Here is a 13,498-nt window from a genome sequence, read left to right as displayed (position 1 = left end):
ATGCAGTAGCTTGCCTTGCCAGTATTAGTGGGAATGTCACACACACACACACACACACACACACACCTGTGGTAGTTCCTTGATTAGGGAATTGTTTTCTGCTTAACTGTTTAACTCCTTAGTTTCTTGTATATAAACAGGGAGCAACCCCACATTTACTTGCATTAATGTTACCTAATTGGGTAATAGCAATAGCACTTAAGACTTACATACCATTTCACAGTGCTTTATAGCCCTCTCTAAGCAGTTTAGAGTCAGCCTATTGCCCCCAACAATCCGGGTCCTCATTTTACCGACCTCAGAAGAATGGAAGGCTGAGTGAACCTTGAGCTGGTCAAGATCGAACTGCTGGCTCCGTGAGCAGAATTTGCCTGCAATACTGCATTCTAACCACTGCGCCACCACAACTCCTAATAAAATGTCTGCAAGAACATGACCAAGGATTCCACAGGTTCAACCCTGAACTACTCTATATTCTCTTCTTTTGGGGCTTATCAGTTGTGTTGGCAGCAGAAACCTAGTTGTGGATTCAGATCAGGACCTCTGCAAATCCTCCTAATATCTCCATGAGTTCCTTGAAGAAACTTTTCCTTGGTTCTTCTGAAGCACAGTATCTTAATATAAAGCATTACACAAAAGATCTAGAAATGAAAACATGGACAAAAAAACCTTTTTATTCGCTGAATAAGGAAACTTCTGTAAATGTACAAAGGACTATTACTATGCTATAGTATACAATTTCCAATGTGTGTCCACAAGGATAATCGTAATAAATACATGTAACAAAATAAAAATGTTAGACAAACCTACAAAATGGTTCCTCAAGTGTTACACCTGGCAGTGTTTATTAGCCTCTGTTAGTTATCATGTTTTGTTTGTTTTGCTGGTAAATGCTGCAAAAGTTTCCCAACCCCCTCGAAGTATTAAAAGAGGTGCCGTGTGAAGAAATATTGTCTCAGATTGTTCAAATACTGAGAAAGACAGAAAAAATAATGAGAAAGAAGGAAAAGATCCAAGAGTTCAAAATTCTGCTCATTGTACCAACCCCCCCCAAACAAACAAACAAAAACAAAGAAAAAGGAAAAAAAAGAAGAAAAGAAAAAGAAAAGCAAATGGGAGAACAATGTAAGTGACTGGTGAAGGTGGTAGCCCTGAGATACTGAACAATTACGTGCCATTTATTACAGGTCACTGAGGTTCTTTGCAGCGGTGAGGCTGTGTTATAATTAAGTTATTCCATAAAGACACAAAATGGTTCTTTGCTTTGGGGAAAATATAGATTGTTTAGATTTGGGGATTTATTTTTAACCCATGGAGAGACCTGGAGTGATGCATTTATTCATTTTACAATTCTGTTTCAAAACTTTAATCAGCGCTGTCTAAGTTTTCAAATGTGATATCCACCGTCAGTTTCTGAAATATGAGCGCTCATGAAAATACATGTTTACATTAGAAGCGTAAATTGGTTTAATCTATTTAATTCTGCAAGTTATACCATTCATCAACTGAATACTGGGAGTCTTATATTTATGCGATATTTTTTTCACAAAATAACTGACACCCTTGGCAAGCTCACACTAGTTTGGAATTTGATCACACTAGTTTGAAACCGATTCCAAAAACCAATTAACAGTATAAACATGTCCTTAAAATAGAAGATAAAGATATTCCTTCCTGCTATTCCAAAATGATATTCTAATACAGTGTTTCTCCACCTTGGCGATGCGTGGACTTCAACTCGCAGCAGCTTTGCAAATTCTGGGAGTTGAAGTCCAGACATCTTCCAAGTTGCCAAGGCTGAGAAACACTGCTCTAATACTATTGGTTATCATCATTCACAATGATTTTTAGGCACCATTGACATTTGTAGAATCATCCCTATATTATGTTAATTTAATACGACAAACCTTTCTGGAAACAGGGTTTTTTTCTGCTTTAATTGTTACAGCATTTTGGAAAACTACAACATATCTAAAATACACGGACAATTCTACTTCGGCACAATTTTTCTAGAGTGGACTACTCCCACAAATTTTATTACAGAGCGGGGGTTAAGGGAGAAAACCAAGAAAGCAATTGCGTAAATTCTTATTAAAGTCTATTGCAAAAAGGTATTACATAAGCAAACAAATTTCATTATAAAGGCTTTTCTAAATTTGAGGGCCAGTAAAAATATATCGGAGAAGATTTTTATTTTCTTTACAAAAGTGAGGTTTGGAACTGTGAGATAAGTTAACTCACTGTAAACATCATGGATTCAATCAGATCCCTTGCTTGGAATTTGAAATACCCTTTTCCCTCTTCTAAGTTCTATTTCCAATAGAACTGCAAAATTTTGCATAGATAAGTTTATTTCCTGTCTGATAATGAAACTGAGGTTTTAGCAATTAGCTGTTTCAGAACTATTTACTTGTTTTAGTACAGGGGTGTGGAACCATGGCCCTTTTCTGACTTGTGGACTTCAACTTCCAGAATTCCTGAGATAGCCATGCTGGCTCAGGAATTCTGGGAATTGTAGTCCACAAGTCATAAAAGGGCCATGGTTTCACACCTGTTTAGTACATGGCTATATTTTATGTTACCTATTTAATACATATCACAAATCTGGTGCTCTCACAGTCCATAAATTACTTGATAAATAAAAACAAAACACTGCAGCTGGCTTTACTGAACAAGGCAAAGTTGTCTTACTTATCATTAGCTTCTAGATTATATTGGGCATCTGAAGGTCTAAAAATATAAAGAAGGTAATTTTATCTATTTAAAAATAACCAGGAAATGAACAATTAATTTCTGCCTCCAACTTCAAATGGTGCAGCTGCTTATAACCAAAATGGTGAAAGTTTGCCTCAACTCATCATAATCCATGAAAATACACAACCACATTCTAATACTGAAGGTCAGATGTTGATCATCCCTGATTTATAGTAAACTGCAATCTCTGGAGAATTCTGCATTTGTGTCCAAGATGCAAAATTAGCACTTTGGAAATCTTTCTACGGTGAGTTTCAAATTCTGCAGCAGCAGCAGCAGCAGCAACACCATCAGGGATCCACAAAAACAGTTTCACCTTTTTTTTGTGATGGGTTTTTACACATAGTTAAAATCTGTTTAAGCACTTTCTGGACATCTTCATCCATCTGGCCCTAGAGAGGAAGAAAAAACAGTAAAGGCAAACAATATTAATAATATTTGAGCAAAGAGCAGTAAGCCAAATTCTTAATTACTGACTTGTAATATTACAATCATTACTGTTCTGTTGTAATAAAACAAGTATTCATTTTGTATTATGAATATCATGCTCTAAAGTATAAATGTTTATCACTCTGTTATGTATGTCAAAATCTCTCCTTTGTAAACATAAAACAAGTTGTGATTGCAACCTTTACTCAATCATTCCAGTTAAAATGATTGCATATATTTCTTTAGTCAAATTACAGCTATTTACAATGATTTGGCCAGACCAATTTAGAAAAGGCATTTATTCTGTGTTGTGTGCAATGTGTCTTCCTGAAGCATTTATTAGCATCAATAAACTTTAGTAAGAGCACACTTGGAATACTGCATCCAGTTTTGGTTACCACATTACAAAAAAAGATGTTGATACTTTGGAAAAAGTGCAGAGAAGAACAACTAGGATTATTAAAGGTCTGGAGACTTTATCATATGAAGAATGGCTGCAGGAATTGGGTATGGCCAGTCTAGAGAAAAGAAGGACCAGGGGTGACGTGATAGCAGTATTCCAGTATTTGAGGGGCTGCCACAAAGAAGAGGGGGTCATCCTATTTTCCAAAGCACCAGAAGGCAAGACAAGAAACAATGGATGGAAACTAATCAAGGAGAGAAGCAACCTGGAATTATGGAGAAACTTCCTAACAGTGAGGACAATCAAGCAGTGGAACAGCTTGCCTTCAGAAGTTGTGGGTGCTTCATCACTGGAAGTTTTAAATCAGACATGTCAAACACAAGGCCCGGGGGCCGGATCTGGCCCGCGAAGTGGATTCATGTGGCCCCCGAAGCCATCCTGGAAACAGTGAGGGAATGGCCCCCACTGCCTTGGCCCTGGCCCAGAGACCCTCCTTCTGCCAGAGACCTCCAGATCTGTCCCATAGGCACCCTTGATGCCAGTGATGTAGACCTGGCCATGCTCACCCAGTAGGACATACACACTCCAGCCATGCCCACCCAGTAGGCTGCGCCCACCCTGGCCATACCCACCCGGCCCCCCGAGGGCAACCACAATACTGATTTGGCCCTCAATTAAATTGAGTTTGACACCCCTGTTTTAAAGAAAAGACTGGAAAGCCACTTGTCTGAAATGGTATAGGATCTCCTGCTTGAGCAGGGGACTGGACTAGAAGATCTCCAAGGTCCCTTCCAGTTCTATTCCGATTGATTTCCATTTCCTATACGATCCACTATTAACAACAGTGTGCAAATATAATCAATACAAGAGAATATTTTATAACTCAGGGTTGAACTGTAGAGTCCTGGGTGCTCTGTGAGGTTGGTTGCTTTCTTGGCAGATGTTTCACTACCCAACTAGGTAACAGCTTCAGTGCAACAGAGCTGTAGGACTTGCTGTTATAGGCATTCGTGTAGAAAGAATAATTGTATCTTGATGGAAGTTTGCCTACATAAACTGAAGATGTTACCTAGTTGGATAACGAAATGTCTGCAAAAAGAAAACCAACCAAGTTCACAGAGCACCAAGAACTCCACAAATATAATCCACTGCTTTCTTTAACCAACTGATGTCCTTGAAGGAAATACAAAGGGAACTGAAGGAAGGAGCCTCTCACCTGCACAGCATAAAGCAGGTGTGTTCTGTAAACAGAAACTATCTCCTGATGTTGCTTCTTTGTTTCCTGTAAAGAAAGATGATCAATCAACAAATGAACAAGCATGCACTAGCATTCTGATGGAACATTGGTGTAGTTTTCTAACAAGGTCAAATAGAAAATGATACTAATTCACACAAGTCATAATTTGCCACATGCACAGTTCTGTCTGTCCATTCTAGGACAGACACAACTGTGTATGTGGCAAATTATGACTTGTGTGAATTGGTATCATTTTCTGTCTTCTATCCTGCCTATCCCACAGGGAAAAGAATCCCAGGCTTGTGTGTGCAAAATAGAAAACGGTGGTCGTCTGGTCTGGGTTAGAGCAGAGTTACCCAACCTTTTTGGCTTTGTGGACCAGCGGGGGTCTGTGTGTGCGTGTGAGGGGATGGTTCCGCGCAAGTGGTTGGCAAGCATCCGCACGCAGCTCCATTTCCACAAGTGGGGATGTGCACGTGCCCACCACTTTCACAGTCTGGTTTCGAAAGGCTCACTGTCCAGTAGTGGGCCACAGCCTGGGGGTTGGGGACCCCTGAGTTAGAGGATAAGTCCTTGGAACAGGAGGTCAAGACGGAAAGGAAACCCCAGTCTTCCATTTTTTTAAAAAAAATGGAAAGCACCCATTCACTGTTTAGTTAAAGCTGTTCTGTATCATTATAGCCAGTCCATTTGTTTTAGCAGCTGTTCAAAGTTACAACAGCACCGAACAAAGTATCTCAAAAACTGGTTTTTGCATTTACAACCATTACAGTATCCCCACAGTCAAGGGATCAAAATTTGGGTTCTTGGCATCTGACACGTATTTGCAAGGCTTGCAGCATCCTGGGTTTATGAGGTCCTGGGGATGGTCACGTCTGCAGTTGGCTTCCTTCAAACAAAGTCAATTGGGGAAGTCAAATCTGCTGAACAACTACAGTGATCTGCCTAATGACCATGACAAAAAAAGATCATAAAATTGGGCGTGACTGACTCGACAGCCGCCTTGCTTACAAATGGAAATTCTGGTTCCAATGGTGGTTGTATGTCCAGAACTACCGGTATAGATATCTTTCAACTTTCAGTACTAATATTGGCTCTTAAATGTCACCTATCTTTCTCCTGAGCCATACACTCCTTCAGAAAAAGCAGGCACAAATGCATTGTTGGACATTTCAAGAAAATGTAATAAATGAAAACAAGGGGATGCAGAGCTCTTTCTGGCCATCATAAAGGAAGGAAAAGATATTGAAATCTCATGAGGCTCTGATGTTCTTTGCCAAACCTCTTAATTGATCTCAGCAAGATTGATCCTTCTCTGGGGTTCTGAAGAGAGTTCTCTTTAGTGCCATGCTGCCAATTTCCAAATTGAAAGCATTCACATTGATAGCTCATTTGGCTGAATCAGGGCAAATGCTTTCATCCTAAAGCAGGTGATGACCACTCAACCCCAGAATGTTCCAGAAACTGCTAGGCACTCTTATGCATACCTTACAGAACCAGGCAAAGGTACAAAGCACAATCAGCAGATACAAAAACTGGGTCCACGGTGTATCCTGACTTAATGTTATGTTGCTCCAACTGGTTTGCCATCTCAGAATCCTACAATTCTATAGGCAAGTTCCCACACTGATTTGAAAGAACTAAAAATCTTTTTCCGACAAGAAAACGAGAACTGGCATGGCAGAAAGGATCTGTCACTGCTCTGTAATAATAAAAAAAAATCAATGGACAAACCAAGTCTATGTATCTCATTGAGATTGTCCCTGATATTAGAGGATGTAATCCTCGACTTATGACCGGTTGCTTAGCAAATATTCAAAGTTTATGACAAACCTCCCCAGGACTACTTACAACTCAAGATTCAAAGTTACGATGCCCCTGCCCTTCGCCATGACATGATTGCATTAAGCACTCGGCAACCAGCCCAGACTTATATCAAATTGCAATATCCCATGGTTGCATGACTATAGTTTATGATATTTTTTGCCGGAAACTGGTTTTCAGCAAAAAAAAGTCCATTGCGGACAATGGATTCACAATGACTACGTTGTTCATTTAACAACCACTTAACAATCATAGTGATTCACTTAATGACTACCACAAGAAAAGTCGGACCTGCTTAACAACCGACACAGCTTATGACTTTAATTCCAGACTCAATTACAGTCAAAAATCAAGGAGTGTGTTTATCCAGTTTCATCCCAAGGAGAATTTGGGTCTCCAACTACAAAAGTAAGCAATTCTATATAAGGAAGTTATAAACTTACAGCCAGTTGGTTTTGTAACTGCTTCACTTGCTGCTGCAACAGCTCCAGCTGCTGACTTTGTCGTTTAGGTGTACCAGTTGAGTAAGACAGCTGGGAAAGACTGTTCAATGCTTCCTTTAACTTGGTAACTTCCTTGGACATGTCTGTTATCTATAAAAGAATAAAAGGAAAAACTTCATTATCCCAGAGTACATCGAAGTCCTGGCACTGGTGAGTTCTGCTTTAAAGGTGGGGAAACAACCTTCATTATCATCACCTTGATGCAGATGGTTAAGTTTAATCATAATGCAAAGGTAGTCCTCATCTTACAACCATTTGTTTATGACTGTCTGAAGTTACAGCAGCATTGGAAAACGTGACAACCGGTTCCCATGTTTACAAACATCACAGCATCCCCCGGTTACATGATAAAAAAAATTGGGTGCTTGGCATGTATTTATGGTGATTGCACCAATCACCCTTTACAACCGGATTTTTCTGTAAAAATACACATGGGGGATGAGGGTCTATTTCTTCAAACTCCCTAAAACAAGCTCATGCAAGAGATACTGTGTATAACCATCTTGGAGCATAGGAAACCATTTCTGCATTCACATCCTAGTTCTGTTACTGGCAAGGAATCCACTCTAGTCCAGGATTCTCTAATAACCACAAAGAACCTAGCACCGTAACATCTTGCAAGCATGTCCAAGTAATCAGGGGATGAACATGCCTTCTGGGGGTGCATTTGGACCATGGGAAACCCAGCCGTTCCCGATAGGGATGTCAGAACAACTAACCTTTTTATCTTTGTCTTCATCCCTTTTTAAGGCACTCTCAGAAGCTTTTTTCATTTCGAGGAGTTCTTCTTGAGACTTATGATACTGATGAAGTAGTCCTTTGATTTCCTCTTCCCTGGCTTGGAGAAGAGCTTGGAGGTTCTCCTTCTCCCCTTTCACTTGTGAGATCTCCTTCTTCAACTGTGCAAGGTTGGCAGACAAGGTCTCCTTTTCTTTCATTAAATCGCTCAGCTTGGATGACAAGGAGTTGACTTCATTTTCTGAAGAAGACTGGAGCTCCTCGTACAATACTCTAGGCACCATGGCTTCGCACACTGCAGCTTCTTCTTCTAACAACTCCTTCTGCAGACGCTGTACTTCGCTCTCCTTATGAAGAATCTGCTCTTTGAGCTCACTTATTTCTTCTTCCATCTCCTTCATTGAGGTCTGGAGAGTGGTAACTGCTTGAAGATGTTCCGTGACGGAGACAGAATTCTTCTTTTGAGTATCAACCAAGTTTTGGAGTTGTGTCACTTCACTTAACACTTTTGTATATTGTGTCTTCATCTCCAATAAAGCATGTTCAACTTGTTCTCTCTGTGAGACGGTGGCCTCCATGAGCTTCTCGTATTCCTCCAGAGGTATGTATCTGGAACTTATGTCTTCTGGAGTGCTTTTCTTCCTGCAATCTTCGAGTTCTGCCTGGGCTTCTTTGTACATTTGAGAAAGTTCACTAACCTGCCTGTTGAGTTCGTTTATCATTTGGTTCTTTGCGACCTTCACCTCTTCAGCTTCATCGCTCTGCCCTAATTCCATCTGAGCCTTCAGTCTGTCTTGAAGCTTTTTGATTTCTTCCTGCCCTTCCTTATATTTTTCAATTAGCAACACCTTCTCTTGGTTGATATTTTCAATAACTGAACAGTAAGACTTCTTCATCTCCTCGCATTCTTCCACAGACATTATACCAGCTGCATTTGTCTCCCATTCTTCCAGCTTCATTTCTAGTTCCTTCACCTTCACTTTCAGCATTTCATGGTCTTCTTGAGCTTTCTTCAGCTCTTCCTTCAGCAGCTCAACTTCTTCACACGTTGTTTTAACCTCCTGCAGGTCAGGCTCTTTGCCTTCTGAAGTTACCAGGTCCAGTTTCATTTGTCTCTGGACATGCAGCATCTCCTTCACTGCTTCTTCGTATCTGATTTGAGTTTCTTTCAGTTTCTGACTGAGGTCAGAGCCATTCTCTGAAATTTCTGAGCTGTTTAACAAAGGACCCTCCTCCAGCACGCTAGACTGAAGCTGTGACTCCAAGTGCAATCTCTTTGCTTCTGAACTATCTAGTCTCTTCTGTACTTCTTCTAAGCTGTCTTGTAACTGTTTAATTTTTAATTCATTAGGGCTTGCTTCTTCCTGAGCCTGTGCCAGAATCAGGGAAGAGGTGCTTATGTCCTCAGCTGATACTGCCGAGCCTTCACTCAGCCTGTTAGAGAGGGCACCAAATTCCATGTGGGTGGAACAAGAAGATTCCATTGTGGTGTCTGTATCTTCTGTTTTGAAGGCTCTTGCCTGCAGAGACAGCAGAGGGCAGCATTCAACAATTAGGTCTAACTTACTGTATTTATTGGCGTATAACACGCACTTTTTCTTCCTGAAAATAGGGGGCAAATGATGTATGCGTGTTATACGCCGATATAATGTTAATGACCCATAGTAAATACCGCACCTTTTTAAAATGAGGTGCGTGTTATACGCCGGTGCGTGTTATACGCCGATAAATACGGTAATTATGGCAGCAAGACTTTTAGTAGGGCAATACTGGAAGAAGGAAGAACTGCCGACTATAGAAGAATGGACTTTAAAAGTTTCCAACCTGGCGGAAATGGCAAAGATCTCAGCGTATTTGAAAGACCATTTGCAACAGAGATATATTGTGGAATGGAAAAAATGGATTGATTACATCCAGAATAAATATGGGACTAAAAAGTTTCATTTAGCATTTGAATAAGTATTGATGTGATATTTATATTGCTTGTAGTCATAAGAGTTAAAGTGCGATAGATTTAATAGCTTATTGTTGTTTGCATATGGTAGATTATGATTGTTTCTACTTTTATACCTTGTATTTAGCTCTGGGAAGTCGGGGAGGGGGGAAGGGGAGGGAGGGAGGTGTTGGGGTGGGTTGGGAAGAGGGGAGGGGGTTGGGAGGGGTTTTGTTTTGTTAAAGATAAAGTGTACTGAAAAACTATTCAATAAAAAAAAAATTAGGTCTAATTCTAATGGAATCCAAGAATTCCTTCCCCATCAAGAAGACAAGGAGCTACATTTTTTTTCTCCCCTCTTTGATCATTATGGGGTCAACATTTGATTTCCATTCAGCCAGCAAGCCTCTCCCTCCGCTTCTGCCAGAAGGATGATATTGTAGTGTGGCTGTTCCCAAGAGTTCCCATTTCCAAGGCAGTCTGAATTGTATTTCTGATTTCAAAGGACTGAAGATAACGATACTGACTGCATAAACCACAAACATGAGGACATGGGAGAGGGGATGGGAAACTGAATGTGTTCCAGGTGATGTCATGGTGGGCTTTTAGTAAGGCTAAATCACATATCCCCAAGACACAAAAACGTGTCTCCACCCTGTGTCTCTCCATGAAGGGAGTAGGGAGAAGCAAAAGGTGCACAGAAAGAAAACTAATGTGTAGATGAGCAAGCTCAGTTTCCCCAACTGGGTTTTGCATGGAGCACTTATCTCCACATGGCTAAAAGGGAGAACAGATGTTGCTTCCTGATTAGTCTGATAGAATAAAAGGCTTTTACCTTTGCAAGGCAAGACGGAAAATGATTTTTTCAGGCTTCATGGAGAAAAATGCAGAGACTTTTGCCCTACGCTAAGCAGTTGCACAGAGAATGGCAGAGTTGTGCCAGTGTGGGTAATAGTGAAGGTGTTGATCTAGACTGGAGAGATCCAAGTTCAAGCCCAACCTCAGCTAAGGAAGCTCACTGGATGATTTTGAGCCAGTCAGTCTCTTTTTCTCTTAGCTCTTTGTTGTTGTAACATGAAGGGAGATTCTCATCCAAGCTACCGTATTTTTCGGACCATAAGACGCACCGGACCATAAGACGCACCGTTTTTAGAGCAGGAAAACAAGAAAAAAAATTCTTTCTCCTTCTCTCTCTCTCCCTCTCTTTCTCTCTCTCTCTCTCCCTCCCTCTCCCATTGTCCCTTCCTTCCTTCCTTCCCTCCCTCCCTCTTTGTCCTTCCCTCTCTGCATTAGAGCAGTACCCACGGAGGCGGCCCTGCAGCCCGGCTTTCTCTTGCAGAAAGCAAGCTGAAACGGAGTGAGGGAGATTGCCAGAAATGCGAATCGGCTGATCTCGTGCTCCTGCAAACTCCCTCGCTCTGTTTCAGCTTCCCTTGCTACAAGAGAAAGCAAGCTGAAACGGAGTGAGGGAGATTGCCAGAAATGCGAATCGGCCGATCTCGCGCTCCTGCAAACTCCCTCGCTCGGTTTCAGCTTCCCTTGCTACAAGAGAAAGCAGGCTGAAACGAGGCAGATTGCAGCAGCGCGAGATCAGCCGATTCGCATTCCTGGCAATCTCCCTCACTCCGTTTCAGCCTGCTTTCTCTTGTAGCAAGGGAAGCTGAAACCGAGCGAGGGAGAGTGCAGGAGCGTGAGATTGGCGTTTCTCAGCACGTGCCGATTCGTGCTCCACTTGCAGAGGTTGGGGCTGGCCATACGGATCACCTTCGGACCATAAGACGCACCCTCGTTTTCCCCCCCACTTTTGGGGAAAAAAAGTGCGTCTTATGGTCCGAAAAATACGGTACCTTCTGTTTTTCAGAAAGAAAAGGATGACATGAATCATATACACCAAGAAGCCATAATTGTGACTTATTTGTCAGGGAGGGACTGGGGGCTTTACTAGAGGAGCACTATGGACCAACTGATGGATCAGAAATTTCCAATCCCATATAGTTTCTTGAATCTGCAGCACAAACTCATTTTGTATCCTTCAGTTTAATATTTTTCCATTAAGGCACCGACATCCTTCATCAAAGATACCAGTGCTGTTTTGCGCTAGAATTTATTCCTGAACACACATACCTGAAGTTTTTCTTGCAATTTCTTATTTTGTAATGTTAAAGAAGCAACTTTTCCTTGCAACATCAGGAGCAAATCTTGCTGATCTGTTTCTGAACTCACATCCAATAAACTATTAGCACCTTTAAATAAGAAAAGGAAAGGAACAAGGGGGAAAAAAAGCACATGTATGATTTGAATGTTCAGTGCGGCTACAATTCTATAGTTTCTATTTAGCAAACCTTCAAAATGAAATTATTGAACCTTCAAAATGAAATTATCATTTACTAGCTTTGGCAATTTTGGCAATGCCACATGAAAATCTGATTTTTAAAACCGTTTGGCAGCCATAGCTTCGGGAAAGTATTTTAACAAACTATGTGAATCTGGAGATCTATGAACACTTTGAGACACTGCCAAAAATATCTAGAACATGCAAACTTGGGTAAAAACAACAGGCTGTTAGTGGATTTGTAGCTAAGCTAAAAGTGGGCATGCTAGTTTGGAACTCCTCCAAAATTTGGTGCCAAGTTGTAACATAAAATTATGACAGGAGAAAATTATGAATGCACGGGGAGTGATCATATGATGGCCTTTATTCTGCTTAACTTTAATTTAAAGTAAATGAAACAAATTAAAATCAAAACCATTTTAGTACTTTGATCCCAGGACCCCGTATTATTTCTTCTAAAAGCTCCGAAGTGTTAACAGTCCTGTAAGGCTGGTTGGGAGAGCGCAATCAGTGACATTTAGGAATTCAGACAGGGGACTTCAGGATCCAAACCAGCTTAAAGCAATAAAGCATAGGGGGTTGTCATGACAAAATGAGTCAGCACAAACAGTAACTTCTTGCAGAGAAGCGGCAAACTTTAATTCTACTGTGGCCAATAGCACATGAGGTACAATAATAATATCCAGAGTTCCCTTTTTAGAAGGAAACTTTTAAGATAGAAGAAGACAGAGGAAATCATCCTCACATTTTTCCTTCCATCTTACCTACAGTGGTCTCCTTTATCCCATCTTTGCAATCAGACGGAAGAGCACCGATATCTTCCTGCTGAAAGACAAATATAAACCATGATTGCTTAAAAGCAAGAACCAAGTCCCACTGAATACCCATTAATAAAGTCAAATAACTTTGAAGTGGAATGTTCCACTTGAAATAAACAACCGTAACTTTTGAACCATCTTTCAACAATAATTGGTTAAGTGGCAGATATTTGACTGACTACATGTATACATGTCTGCATATCATAAACTGTTTGCTATAATTTAGTTGCTGGTTTTATTTATTTAAGCTGATGTACCACTTCAGTCTCAGACGTCTCTCTAAGCAGCTTAGATTTTTATTTTTATTTTTATTCCATTTATATCCCGCCCTTCTCCGAAGACTCAGGGCGGCTTACAAGCTTAGCAGTAGCCTTCATTCTATGTATATGCCTGCTTATTAGGGCTTTCACACACACACCCCAAGCGGCATTATTACAAAGTCAGCTTATTGCCCCCAACAATCTGGGTCCTCATTTTACCTACCTCGGAAGGATGGAAGGCTGAGTCAACCTTGAGCCTGGTGGGAT

At 40.8% G+C, this 13,498-nt stretch overlaps 1 protein-coding gene across 5 annotated transcripts in view; it reads right to left on the bottom strand.

Annotated features, from left to right (window-relative positions):
• Positions 1-654: 654 nt before the first annotated feature.
• The window catches only part of RAI14 (retinoic acid induced 14), a 111,558-nt gene continuing 98,714 nt past the window's right edge, over positions 655-13,498 (bottom strand). For all 5 annotated transcript variants that reach the window (XM_081317824.1, XM_081317826.1, XM_081317827.1 and 2 more), the window contains 6 exons: positions 12,918-12,978; positions 11,946-12,064; positions 7,870-9,408; positions 7,091-7,240; positions 4,803-4,868; positions 655-3,146 (listed from right to left, as the gene is read on the bottom strand). In XM_081317824.1, the coding sequence (XP_081173950.1) occupies positions 3,045-3,146; positions 4,803-4,868; positions 7,091-7,240; positions 7,870-9,408; positions 11,946-12,064; positions 12,918-12,978 (2,037 nt within the window). In that variant the 3' untranslated portion in view covers positions 655-3,044. The remainder of the gene's footprint in view (positions 3,147-4,802; positions 4,869-7,090; positions 7,241-7,869; positions 9,409-11,945; positions 12,065-12,917; positions 12,979-13,498) is intronic.

The sequence above is a fragment of the Vipera berus genome (assembly GCF_964194415.1).
Source record: "Vipera berus genome assembly, chromosome: 2".
Classification (NCBI taxonomy): domain Eukaryota; kingdom Metazoa; phylum Chordata; class Lepidosauria; order Squamata; family Viperidae; genus Vipera; species Vipera berus.
This window is presented reverse-complemented; position numbering and strand designations above follow the sequence as displayed.